This window comes from Salmo trutta, chromosome 1, assembly GCF_901001165.1.
Source record: "Salmo trutta chromosome 1, fSalTru1.1, whole genome shotgun sequence".
NCBI lineage: Eukaryota > Metazoa > Chordata > Actinopteri > Salmoniformes > Salmonidae > Salmo > Salmo trutta.
Window position 1 is genome coordinate 64,841,754 of NC_042957.1, and position 13,949 is coordinate 64,855,702.

At 41.9% G+C, this 13,949-nt stretch overlaps 1 protein-coding gene across 2 annotated transcripts in view; it reads right to left on the reverse strand.

Annotated features, from left to right (window-relative positions):
- Positions 1–1,487: 1,487 nt before the first annotated feature.
- Positions 1,488–13,949, reverse strand: part of LOC115205322 (protein kinase C alpha type) — a 64,257-nt gene continuing 51,795 nt past the window's right edge. For both annotated transcript variants that reach the window (XM_029771166.1, XM_029771156.1), the window contains 3 exons: positions 13,134–13,241; positions 8,061–8,201; positions 1,488–5,153 (listed from right to left, as the gene is read on the reverse strand). In XM_029771166.1, the coding sequence (XP_029627026.1) occupies positions 4,986–5,153; positions 8,061–8,201; positions 13,134–13,241 (417 nt within the window). In that variant the 3' untranslated portion in view covers positions 1,488–4,985. The remainder of the gene's footprint in view (positions 5,154–8,060; positions 8,202–13,133; positions 13,242–13,949) is intronic.

Below are 13,949 nucleotides of genomic sequence, written 5' to 3' on the forward strand. Positions count from 1 at the left end.
GATGGTTTTCATATACATACCTTGTCCATAGAGGTCTATGGGCTATTCATTGAAGAGGTAAGGGAAGAGGATGGTACATGTGATCTGTATAACATACCAATAGACATACCTTTGTATGCCTCCTCGTCTGTATACCTTACCTTAAATTGAGGAGATCTTTACATTTCTCAGTTAAGTGCCTGCACCTGCTGTCCTTTCAAATTCAAATTAAAATGTTTCAGTTGGGCAGTTAGGTTCCTGCAAGAACCCCCACCAACTAAGGAGGTTCCTCGATAAACCTCACCTCATATGGGGTTCTTGGAAGAACTTTTTGTGGGCCATTTGCAGTGCCAAGAAGACTAAGGTTCTTCAAAGAACTTTGAGGATCTTAGAAGAACCCTTGTTGAACCCCTCATTTTTAGAGTGTACCAACAAAGACTGTCATTGTGCATAGTGATAAGTTGTCTGCTACAGTCACGTTCTTATAAGGGATAAAATATTAGTCTTCTTGTCCCCGTACACACTCATGTTGCACAAGGAATGCATAACGCATTTGGCACAACCGTTGTGATACAACAGAGAGTTCTTCTGTACAAAAATAACAACACAAGCAACAGACAAAACTGTCCATTGTATCAGAAAAATATCTGTTGTATCACAACCATTGTGTCAAATGCGTTGTAAATAAGTTGTACAATCTAAGTGTGTAGGGGGCCTTTGAGTGCTTTACATGAAGCAAACTGTTTACTCATGTGTTCAGTATCAGCTTCTATAACTGACGAGGTATATCTCAAGGGCATATCTTATCTAGATTATCTTCCATTAGATTCCAAAAGTATTCTGCATTATTATGGCTTTATGAGCAGGTTCACTTGCTCAGCAACTGGAATATAATAGGAGCCAACGTACCGGGCCAGGTCTGTGTGCTGTGAATGCAGAGTGGTCCACTTAGACAGACAGAGAGAAATAGAGAGAGAGAAATAGAGAGAGGGGGGAGATAGCGAGAGAGGGGGGCGGGGGGTCCAGAGAGTGGGAGAAACAACAGACATACACACACATTACGAGGCGAACCCCAGCCCAAAACAAAACAAACAGCAGGACTCTGCTGATTCATCTGAGGGCTCAGTAGACTTTGATTGCTGCCAATTTGTCTGTGTGCAGGCCGAGGGTGCTAGACCGCTTAACGCTCCTATCTGGCAGGCCACGTTTGAAGGGTTAATATGAAGAGGGCAGACAACCTTCATCCTTTTCTCACCCTGAGGAGAAGGAAAAGTTATTGCTGTGACGTTTCTGTTGTTCGGTGAGAAGATACTGAATGTGGCATTTGGATATTGGTGGTATTTCGTTGCCTTTAAGCAAGAATACTTTTGAAGTCTGTGAGGCAAAGTGGGATTCCTCATGGATAGCAATAGTGATATGCAGTACAATGATACAGTAAACCGTCCAGTATGTAGAATCTAAATATGAAGCCTGGGAGGCTACAGAAAGCAAAACAACACAAATAAAGCAGATTGCATTTTCATTGGTTTATTCATACACAGTATCCTTTATACCCCAGTTAGCAAAGGGACATGGGAGAACTTGACAAACAAAAGCAAGGAGAGTGAAATTAAAATAAAGCATACAAAACATCCCTGTGTTGTGGTCCCATGATCGCCACGGTAATTCAAATAATGACTGCAAGTGATTGTAGTTCATCCTAAAAGTACATACTGCATGGAGGTTTTGTGTCTATAGTAGCCCAAACACCGCCCACTCACTAGACATAGATTCTCAATGTGAGACGTCATTCACAGGGTTAACTATGGTTGGCCTCTCTTTCCCACTAGTATCTGATAAGTTCTATAGAGAGTGCTATATTCTCCATGTAGAAACCTCCACATCTTTGAAGTAAAACATAATATCTAGATGGACTGACAAGATCCTGACTCAGCTTCAATGAAATACTTCTCAGTTTGTCTCATCAGCAATGTTGTGTAAACATGGTTCCCCTTATTTCTAATAGGTCCATTTGGTCCAGATGGGACACTTTAATACTAAAATGTAATCAAAGTTACATATTAACATAATTTCAGTAGTCATCCCCATTGAGCAGCTACATTTCAAGGACATGCAACAAATACCTTTGTCTAACAGAAACTGACTAAATACAAGAAATTTGGCAATAGGCTGAAACGCCAAAACAACTGTGACTTTGTGGCCAGGGTGTATTAAAAAATGGACCAAAGTTTCTTTATTCTTTGGCAGTTCAGTTGTGTCTGATTGAACTTCCTGTGCTTGCTCTGTGTTGATCTCTCATTATGTAGGTTCTCAGTTTGGCACAGGTGAGAACTTCTACATAACCACAACCAAAACAGAAGAGACAGAACATTCTAATCATTGTGTCCATGGCTTAGATGTGAGTTCTGACTGAACTTATAACTTGGTTGAGTCAGGAGACTGAACACTAAGACAAACCAATAAACACATGGAGAAGAGGAGAACAGAAAGAGGAGAGAAGTGTAGTGGGAGGGGCTAGCGGGACAGGCGTGTGTCTCACTGTGATGCTTGGTGACACATGAACTTCATACTGTACACCTGGGGATCTGTGTTAACATGCATCATGCCTTCTCTCATGCTTAGATCAGGCCTTACCCCCACATGCACACAGCGAAAGCCAGAAAACACACTTCTGCCTCTGATAGAAGAGAAACCAAGGCTAGGAGTAGGAGTGTATTCAACCAGGGACCACGCGCCACAGTCACACATACTGTAGATACTGCATATCGTCTGTGAAACATTAAAGGTAGAGTCAGCAATATGACCAAGATGCACAAAGTAAACGGCATAGTGGGTCAATCTCCGCAACACACTGAGAGTGCGAGGCAGTTCTGGTCCCGTGGCTACAACGTTGTAAGAGCGTGAAGGGAAGCCATGTACAGATACTGTGGGTGACTTTGTGAGAGTGAAGTCTTGAGTCCTGCTCATCGCAATATCTGCGGTGCTTTTCATGCAAGGTCATTTCGCTGACTCTACCTATAAAATAGTCAAAAACAAACTGTGGATAAATAGAGAAAATACATATTACAAGGTTTCGCTGATAACAAAGCTACCAAAGATTCAGCCAAACGTCATGTGTTTTTGGGATAGTCATCTAACAGAGATGTTTAACCCGTCTAAGGTAGTAAAAGCACATTCAGTTTGTGGTATAAAATCTGCGAGGCATTTCTCTTTTTGAAAAAGCTCTTTCGATATTTACAAAATGGTCGACAAATAGGGTAAACAATGTTCTCTCTGGACTGAAAAGTATAGAGGGAAACATACGGAATATGTTTAATAAGTAACAAAAAAAATGTATTCTCTGAATCTCATTCAACTTTTCAGTGGGGTAGGACTTTCATACAGACAACAATTATATAATCAACAAATATCATAATACTTGGTTTTACAATGATAAATATCAGACATATGCTGCATCCCCTAGAAAGTCATCTAGCGCTTATTCATAATCAGGAAATAAGCATGCAACCGAGAACTTCATTGTGCATATGGAAAGAGCATATTCAGTAGTAAAATCAAAACATCGTCTTCTCATGAGCATCAGTTCTAGATTTTTCCCCATAAATAGAAGTCCGGAATACCAAGTTACATGTTGTCGCAAACCTCATGAACAGAACCATATCCTCAATTCAGTCTCGCTCATAAATTCTCCTAAATAATTCTGAGAATATTGGTACCAGTGCTTTCACCAAAAATAAAATTGGACACCATCTAAAATGTTCATCATTGTTTCATCAGTCAACTGTTCATACCGACCAAAAAGCTGTTCTTTAACAACAGTACAGTACAGGTTAGACAGTACAGTACAGCTTAGACAGTACAGTACAGGTTAGACAGTACAGTACAGGTTAGACAGTACAGGTTAGACAGTACAGTACAGGTTAGACAGTACAGTACAGGTTAGACAGTACAGTACAGGTTAGACACAGCTATACTTGGTGGGTTACGTTTTAGTAACGTTTGTAAACGTTTGATAACGGTTTGGAGTATATAAATAAAACTGCCAGAGAAACACGGTGTTGAGCTTAGTTTAGCGTGCTGACACCATCAGAAAGGTTAACGGCTTTGCCCAAGGAAAGACATCATAGTTGACTATAGGAATATCGTAAGAAACGGACGCTGTAGATAGTATATATTTATATAGATATGTACTGGAATAAAATGATTTGTTTCACCTCTATTTTGGCACTCGTGTAACAGTAGACAATAGACCTCTCTTCTCCTTGTGGGTATATAAATATAATCTAGAATGTGGTGTAGCAGACTGTTTAGAAATGGCAGTACAGTACAGTAGGTACAGTAGAGAGAGGAAAGGTAGGGACAGGAGGGTATGTTCCATCATGCTTCATAGGGAGGGAGTGCTCTCTTTCTATCCATAGCAACACACTGAGGAATCATAAGATACTGTATGTAGTCCCACAGACAACTTCCAGACAGGAAGGTACTGTAGGGTTTGGCTCTAGGTTCTAGAGAAAGTAGGAGGTTCTGGAACTGTGGAAAACATGGAACCCATTCCTGAATGTTAGGCCAGTAGGTTGCAGAGCAAAAGGGTTCCCCATGGTAACAGTATGCAATTCATGTCAACGCTCACTGTACTGTAGCAGGCCTACTTCTCAAATCAATGTATCCATGATTACTGCGCTCAATCACCAGATAAACTTAGACATACTCCCCTGTACACCAACCCCTACCCCCTCCCTTACCCCCTCCATCACATCAGACAAATTCCAATCGAGATCGTTCGTGGACAGCTTGTCTACAGAATGTTGCCTACTGAAGTCCAGAGAACACATGAAGATAATATTAGTCTCTTTGACAAAGGGACAATAGGGGATTGGTGGTCAATCTGGAGGGTTGCTGTCCCAGTCCCAGTCCACATGGCTCTCTTCCCCCTTCTCTCCTCTCTCTCTCTCTCTTGCTCTCTCACCACGCTCTCTCTCTCTTCCTCCTCTCCCTGATCTATCCCCTCATACCACACTGTGAAGGAGGGAAGGGTGGAGGAACTGTGGGTTGATGTAGGAGAAACCAGCGAAGTCGCTCTGGTCAATGTTGGCGATGACTAGCTGGTCTGGAGGGGTCAACATGGGCTGGGTGCGTGTGAAGAACTTGTCAAAGTTTTCTGCTCCTTTGCCACCCTGTGTGTGTGTGTGAGAGAGAGGGGGGAGGTAGAGGGAGAGACAGAGACATGGCTGATATTAGGCGGTAAAGGGAAGTACATTAAGTTGCCCACAGCAAGAGGATGTCTAGCTGTCACTTTTTGTGGGTGAATGATCTCATTACAACAGTATACTGTACCTCATGATACCTCCAGAATGATCTCATTATGACAGTATACTGTACCTCACGATACCTCCAGAATGATCTCATTAGGACAGTATACTGTACCTCACGATACCTCCAGAATGATCTCATTATGACAGTATACTGTACCTCACGATACCTCCAGAACGATCTCAATACAACAGTATACTGTACCTCACGATACCTCCAGAATGATCTCATTATGACAGTATACTGTACCTCACGATACCTCCAGAATGATCTCATTATGACAGTATACTGTACCTTACGATACCTCCAGAAGGATCTCACTATGACAGTATACTGTACCTCATGATACCTCCAGAATACCTCCAGAATATATATCATTGTGTTTACTTGAATGATCTCATTACTACAGTATACTGTACCTCACAATACCTCCAGAATGATCTCATTATGACAGTATACTGTACCTCACGATACCTCCAGAATGATCTCATTATGACAGTATACTGTACCTCATGATACCTCCAGAACGATCTCATTACTACAGTATACTGTACCTCACGATACCTCCAGAATGATCTCATTACCACAGTATACTGTACCTCACGATACCTCCAGAATGATCTCATTACTACAGTATACTGTACCTCACGATACCTCCAGAATGATCTCATTACTACAGTATACTGTACCTCACGATACCTCCAGAATGATCTCATTACTACAGTATACTGTACCTCACGATACCTCCAGAATGATCTCATTATGACAGTATACTGTACCTCACGATACCTCCAGAATGATCTCATTACTACAGTATACTGTACCTCACGATACCTCCAGAACGATCTCATTACAACAGTATACTGTACCTCACGATACCTCCAGAAGGATCTCATTATGACAGTATACTGTACCTCACGATACCTCCAGAATGATCTCATTATGACAGTATACTGTACCTCACGATACCTCCAGAATGATCTCATTACAACAGTATACTGTACCTCACGATACCTCCAGAATGATCTCATTATGACAGTATACTGTACCTCACGATACCTCCAGAATGATCTCATTACAACAGTATACTGTACCTCACGATACCTCCAGAATGATCTCATTACTACAGTATACTGTACCTCACGATACCTCCAGAATAAATGGAGACCAGAATTAGCTCTGTTTGAATGTGAATCCACACTGATACATCCGCCATGTAGCCATGCGGTGGATATGGTGTGAGGGCTAGGAGGCTTTTAGAGGGCTATTTTTAAACCTATGTATTCTTAAACCTCTGTAGGAGGGTTCGGTCGCAAAGCCCCCACACCCGGCAAGTGTGTTTGTAGGAAAAGAAGGGGCAGTGATGGAGAGAGATGGGATGGAGGGAGAGAGGGGTGGGTGGGGGTTGGGGTGGGGGGGTTTGGTCACAAAGCCCCCACGCCTGGTTGTGAGAGTGTGTTTAGCAATAGGAAGGGTGGCAAAGGAGGATGGTGGGATGGAGGGAGGGATGGAGGAGGGTAGATGGTGGCTGCAGCTGTGCTCTAGCAGTCTTTTAACCTCCCACAGTGACACATGGCTGCAGGCTCTCAGACCCATACAGGGTAGGAGATGAATCAGAGAGACACACACAGGCACGAACACATGGACGAACGCACACACACACACACACACACTAAGTGATGCCTACATTTCTACAGTGGCCAATTTAGTTATGGAAACAGACTCTCTAAAACTATTTTAAAATAGCTTTACAACTCTTTAGAAATATGATACAAACCCCACTTATGAGTAATAGCGCACGTGAAGTGTGTGGCTTTGATGTTGTGCATCAGAGAGGTGAGTGGTGCTCTCCAGCCCTTTCCTGCAGTCAAATGACCAAATCGCCCTCTAGTGGCCTCATGGGTGGAATGTTATTCATATTTTTTAGAAACATATATTTTTTTTAAATGCAGAAAATGTTGTGTTTCTATGTCAAACGGTTTTGTTATATTTCAGACTCCTGTGCTGTATATATAGTGTAATAATGGGATTTAAACTAAAAATGTAATACATTTGAACTCTATATATGACACGGTGCAGGTCCATAAGTCCATAACCATGTGTGTGAGGTGTATACTTTTCTTTCAAAGTAGATTTATTTAAGACTACCAAGAAACACTGTGTGACCCTAATTTAGCCCACTGCATTAAAAGGTTAAAGTGCCAATACGTGTTTGCTACATCCTCTTTTTGACTTTTAATTTCATGATATTTCCCCATTGGTTCTTGAAGAATATAACTTATAAAACCCTCATGAGCTTAGTTAAATGTTTTTACTCCATCAGAACCCAAAATATAAGCTTGTTTTACTCCTTTGTTTATAAACAAAATCATTGTAAATAAACACTGTATCACCTCAAAACATGGTTAAAACTGTAATTTTTATATGATGGATGGTCAGTCTTTCTATCCATAGCTTTGTCTATGAATTTGAGAGTGGATACATTTCTCCAGCCCATCACTTACTGTAGCTATCAGTGGAGGGGTGACGCTTTGTTATTGTTTGAACTGAAGATTTCCCCTTTAAAGAGACTTGTTATGATAGCAGTCTGTGCATGTGGATAAAAGGGTCTGTTTAATCTGATCATAGACTTCCAATAACTTCTGGAATGATCCTACTAGCTGGGTAACTCATGCACGCACACGCACACGCACACACACACACACACACACACACACACACACACACACACACACACACACACACACACACACACACACACACACACACACCGTTTTAGGCTTGAATGGCGGTTGGATCTCTCTGTTGGCGAGGCGGTCCCAGTCGATACGTCTGAAGAAGGCCTGCTCCCGGATGTCCCTCTCGCCCTCCAGACCACAGCCCAGACGCTTTGACGGGTGCTTGGTCATGAACTGGAGGGTGGGGGAAGTAAAGTGATGGGGGGGAGGGAGAGAGAGAGAGGGAGTGAGAGAGAGAGAAAGAGAGAGAAGCCCATAACTGAGCAATCCCATTATAGAAGCTACAATTGTATAGCCTTGACAACAATAGTTCTTTATTACTGGTGGTCTATTGTGTAGCTTCCCTTCAACTCTTAAAGCCACTCTATATTTCCCTTTCCAATAGCCTTCCTTAATAACCTTATTTTTTATCCATATTTTCATTATTCAGAATCCAGCCTAAAAATAGAAAGGGGAGGAAATTGCAAATGATGGTTATCGATAATATGTATTTAGCGCCTATTTTATTCAACTCCAAATCGTCTCATTTAATAATGATTTCATAGATCATATAGATGTAAAGGTGGAGGAGAGAAGGGTCGAGGAGACACGCCTCTGTTGTCACGACGACAATAGCATCAGATGATGAATTACTCCTGTATATGTTCAGGAGCATGGACAGCGGGTGACATCATCCCTAAGTAACTGAACCAAAAACATTATTAAAAGACTTGATCTTCCAACCAGAACATCTAAATTGAATCTCTTCTTTGTGTAAATTGCTGCAAAATTCAAATTTCAATGGTACACTACCGTTCAAAAGTTTGGGAAGACTTAGAAATGTCTTTGTTTTTGAAAGAAAAGCACATTTTTTTGTCCATTAAAATAACATAAAATTGATCAGAACTACAGTGTAGACATTGTTAAAGTTGTAAATGGCTATTGTAGTTGGAAATGGCTGATTTAAAAAAAAATGGAATATCTACATAGGCGTTTCCAACTACAGTAGTCATTTACAACATAAAAAATATCTACACTGTATTTCTGATCAATTTTATGTTATTTTAATGGACAAAAATGTGCTTTTCTTTCCAAAACAAGGACATTTCTAAGTGACCCCAAACTTTTGAACGATAGTGTATATAAGCATGGCCATCCACAGAAAGAAGAGGAAGACTGTGTGACCTTGATACCAAGGAGACCAGGGATGGGCAACTGGTGGCCTGCTTTTGTAGGAACTTAGTCAGGATCTCAACTTACTGTTGAGAGTTACAATTGTAGAATAAAAAAGGTGCAATTTTGAAATTTGCTTGTGTATCAGCAGTTTTTTTCTTGTCATGTCAGTCACTGACAGTCACTCAATTAGCCCATGTCAGCAAAAAAAATGAGATCGGTAAGTTAGTCTAACCAGCGATCTAAACGTGTAGTAATCATGGTCAAATTACCGACCGGGGGCCCTTATTCATTTTTATTACTGAAAACATTTCTCATCACCCTATGGCAAAACGTGTAGAATTACAGGAAATTAGCTGTAAAACCACAATTTTTTTCTCTCCACCCACTGCCAATTTTTGTTGAATGGCATTAAATTAATTTCTCTCCGCCCCATGGGAAAATGTGTAGAAATGCAGCAAACTTTTTCCTACGTTCCATGGCAAAACTTTGTTGGGGGGGGCCAACAAAATTTCACGTAGGGTCCCAAAAGGCTGGGGCCGGCTCTGACTGCATGAGTGGTTATGGATGTGGTTATGCAGATCCGTGATCATGATGAGTTCAGATTTTTTGTGGCCCAACCCCTATCCAAGTTGCCCATCCCTGAAGTAGACCCCTAGAGAGAATCAGATGCTCACTAGATTAGAACAGGACTCTGTTTTGAATAGTTCAGAAACAAATCTTTGCTTCAACTCAATGGAATATAGTTGTCACGTCCTGACCAGTGGAAGAGGTCATTTTCTATAGTAGATGGGTCAGGGCGTGACAGGGGGTGTTTGTTTGACAGTCTGTGTTGTTATTTCTATGTTGTGGATTCTAGGTTTTGTGTTTCTATGTCGGGTGTTGTTTGGGGTTGATCTCCAATTGGAGGCAGCTGTTTCTTGTTGCCTCTGATTGGAGATCGTATTTAGGTAGGGGTTTTCTTATTGTATGCTGTGGGTTGTTAATTGTGAGTAGTGTGTTTTCCTGCTCTGCGTCACGGCTTTATTGTTTTGTATTTTCAAGGTTATTGAATATGGCATTCGGTTTCATGATTCAATAAAAGATGTGGAACTATGATCACGCTGCGTATTGGTCCGATCCTTCAGAAAGCCCTGACAATAGTCATATGATAAGCATCCTTGTGACTGTTAGGGAATAAAACTAATTACTGAGAGATGTGTCCATGTTGTCGATTTCAAGATTTAAAAAAAGCCTACTGGACAACACCCAGCCTTACGTATTGTACATCATTCTGTTTTTCAGTTGGATCATGCCATCCAGTTCCAAATCACATTGGCACCGTTGTGTGGTGTCAAATATATATATATGCTGCCTCACAAGCATTGTGTAAAATGCTTTGTACATGAGTTGAACAACCTATGTATAGGGTGATCGATGCCCATTTAAAGGGACGACCCCATATCTCCCAGTGAGTTACTGTAGGAGAGATACAACCCCATATCTCCCAGTGAGTTACTGTAGGAGAGATACAACACATATCTCCCAGTGAGTTACTGAAGGAGAGATACAACCCCATATCTCCCAGTGAGTTACTGTAGGAGAGATACAACCCCATATCTCCGAGTGTGTCACTGTAGGAGAGATACAACCCCATATCTCCCAGTGAGTTACTGTAGGAGAGATACAACCCCATATCTCCCAGTGTGTTACTGTAGGAGAGATACAACACATATCTCCCAGTGTGTTACTGTAGGAGAGATACAACCCCATATATCCCAGTGTGTTACTACTGTAGGAGAGATACAACCCCATATATCCCAGTGTTACTACTGTAGGAGAGATACAACCCCATATCTCCCAGTAAGTTACTGTAGGAGAGATACAACACATATCTCCCAGTGTGTTACTGTAGGAGAGATACAACCCCATATCTCCCAGTGTGTTACTGTAGGAGAGATACAACCCCATATCTCCCAGTGAGTTACTGTAGGAGAGATACAACACATATCTCCCAGTGAGTTACTGAAGGAGAGATACAACCCCATATCTCCCAGTGAGTTACTGTAGGAGAGATACAACCCCATATCTCCGAGTGTGTCACTGTAGGAGAGATACAACCCCATATCTCCCAGTGAGTTACTGTAGGAGAGATACAACCCCATATCTCCCAGTGTGTTACTGTAGGAGAGATACAACACATATCTCCCAGTGTGTTACTGTAGGAGAGATACAACCCCATATATCCCAGTGTGTTACTACTGTAGGAGAGATACAACCCCATATATCCCAGTGTTACTACTGTAGGAGAGATACAACCCCATATCTCCCAGTAAGTTACTGTAGGAGAGATACAACACATATCTCCCAGTGTGTTACTGTAGGAGAGATACAACCCCATATCTCCCAGTGTGTTACTGTAGGAGAGATACAACCCCATATCTCCCAGTGTGTTACTACTGTAGGAGAGATACAACCCCATATCTCCCAGTGAGTTACTGTAGGAGAGATACAACACATATCTCCCAGTGTGTTACTGTAAGAGAGATACAACCCCATATCTCCCAGTGTGTTACTGTAGGAGAGATACAACACATATCTCCCAGTGTGTTACTGTAGGAGAGATACAACCCCATATATCCCAGTGTGTTACTACTGTAGGAGAGATACAACCCCATATATCCCAGTGTGTTACTGTAGGAGAGATACAACCCCATATCTCCCAGTGTGTTACTGTAGGAGAGATACAACCCCACATCTCCCAGTGAGTTACTGTAGGAGAGATACAACCCATATCTCCCAGTGTGTCACTGTAGGACAGATACAACCCCACATCTCCCAGTGAGTTACTGTAGGAGAGATACAACCCATATCTCCCAGTGTGTTACTGTAGGAGAGATACAACCCATATCTCCCAGTGTGTTACTGTAGGAGAGATACAACCCCATATCTCCCAGTGTGTCACTGTAGGAGAGATACAATCCCATATCTCCCAGTGAGTTACTGTAGGAGAGATACAACCCCATATCTCCCAGTGTGTTACTGTAGGAGAGATACAACACATATCTCCCGGTGTGTTACTGTAGGAGAGATACAACCTATATCTCCCAGTGTGTTACTGTAGGAGAGATACAACACATATCTCCAGTGTGTTACTACTGTAGGAGAGATACAACCCCATATCTCCCAGTGAGTTACTGTAGGAGAGATACAACCCCATATCTCCAAGTGAGTTACTGTAGGAGAGATACAACACATATCTCCCAGTGTGTTACCATAGGAGAGATACAACCCCATATCTCCCAGTGTGTTACTGTAGGAGAGATACAACACATATCTCCCAGTGTGTTACTGTAGGAGAGATACAACCCCATATCTCCCAGTGTGTTACTGTAGGAGAGATACAACACATATCTCCCAGTGTGTTACTACTGTAGGAGAGATACAACCCCATATCTTCCAGTGTGTTACTGTAGGAGAGATACAACCCCATATCTCCCAGTGAGTTACTGTAGGAGAAATACAACCCCATATATCCCAGTGTGTTACTGTAGGAGAGATACAACACATATCTCCCAGTGAGTTACTGTAGGAGAGATACAACCCCATATCTCCCAGTGAGTTACTGTAGGAGAGATACAACCCATATCTCCCAGTGTGTTACTGTAGGAGAGATACAACACATATCTCCCAGTGAGTTATTGTAGGAGAGATACAACCCCATATCTCCCAGTGAGTTATTGTAGGAGAGATACAACCCCATATCTCCCAGTGAGTTATTGTAGGAGAGATACAACCCCATATCTCCCAGTGAGTTATTGTAAGAGAGATACAACCCCATATCTCCCAGTGTGTTACTGTAGGAGAGATACAACCCCATATCTCCCAGTGAGTTATTGTAGGAGAGATACAACCCCATATCTCCCAGTGAGTTATTGTAAGAGAGATACAACCCCATATCTCCCAGCTACTTACTCCCTTGCAGATGACGACAGCCTCCTTAGACATGGACTTGGGGTAGGACACGTTGTGCTCCATGATGGACTGGAACAACTCATCTTCATCCTCTCCATCGAACGGAGGCTTCAGGGAAACAACACATACAAGTTATTCATTGATACAGTTGACAACCAAAATGTACACACGAGTGAGGGTCCACATTTTTCTTTCATTTGCTTACTGAAGGTCCACATTTGTAGCAACATGGTTATAGTGGATAAGATATGAAAATAAGTTTACTGTACATACAGTGCTTATGGTATACTTACAGTATATCTTTAAAAAGGACAAAAAGCCAAAGAAATATGACCAATCATGTCTCCTGTCAATCCCCTTGTCTTTGTGATCTTAAACAGCGTGATACCACAGCTTTGTGTGCACGATACAAAGAGGGACCGGACTAGCCACCACTCTGAGGTGGAATAAAACAGAGGACAGGTGGGAACTGAGCCCTAAAATCCCAGCAGCCACTCAGAACCAACCTGTGGATCTAATTTCTCCCTGTATGTGTGTGAGTTCCTTTAATGTTCCTCTGTGTAGTCTTTCATCTGTCATAGAAGTCATTGGTGTACAGTGGGTTTATATTGGCAATAGATGCCAGCCATAGTTCTCTACTGATCTGTTCAGATTGTCCCATCAGAATGCAATGTCGTGCTTTGCCCTGTTATTGAGTGCTACTGTGACAACAACGCCATTAGCACACTCTGCTAACCCGGATGTCCTAGCCGTGTCTGAATCCTGGTTTAGGAAGACCACCAAAAACCCTGACATTTTCATCCGTAACTATAACAT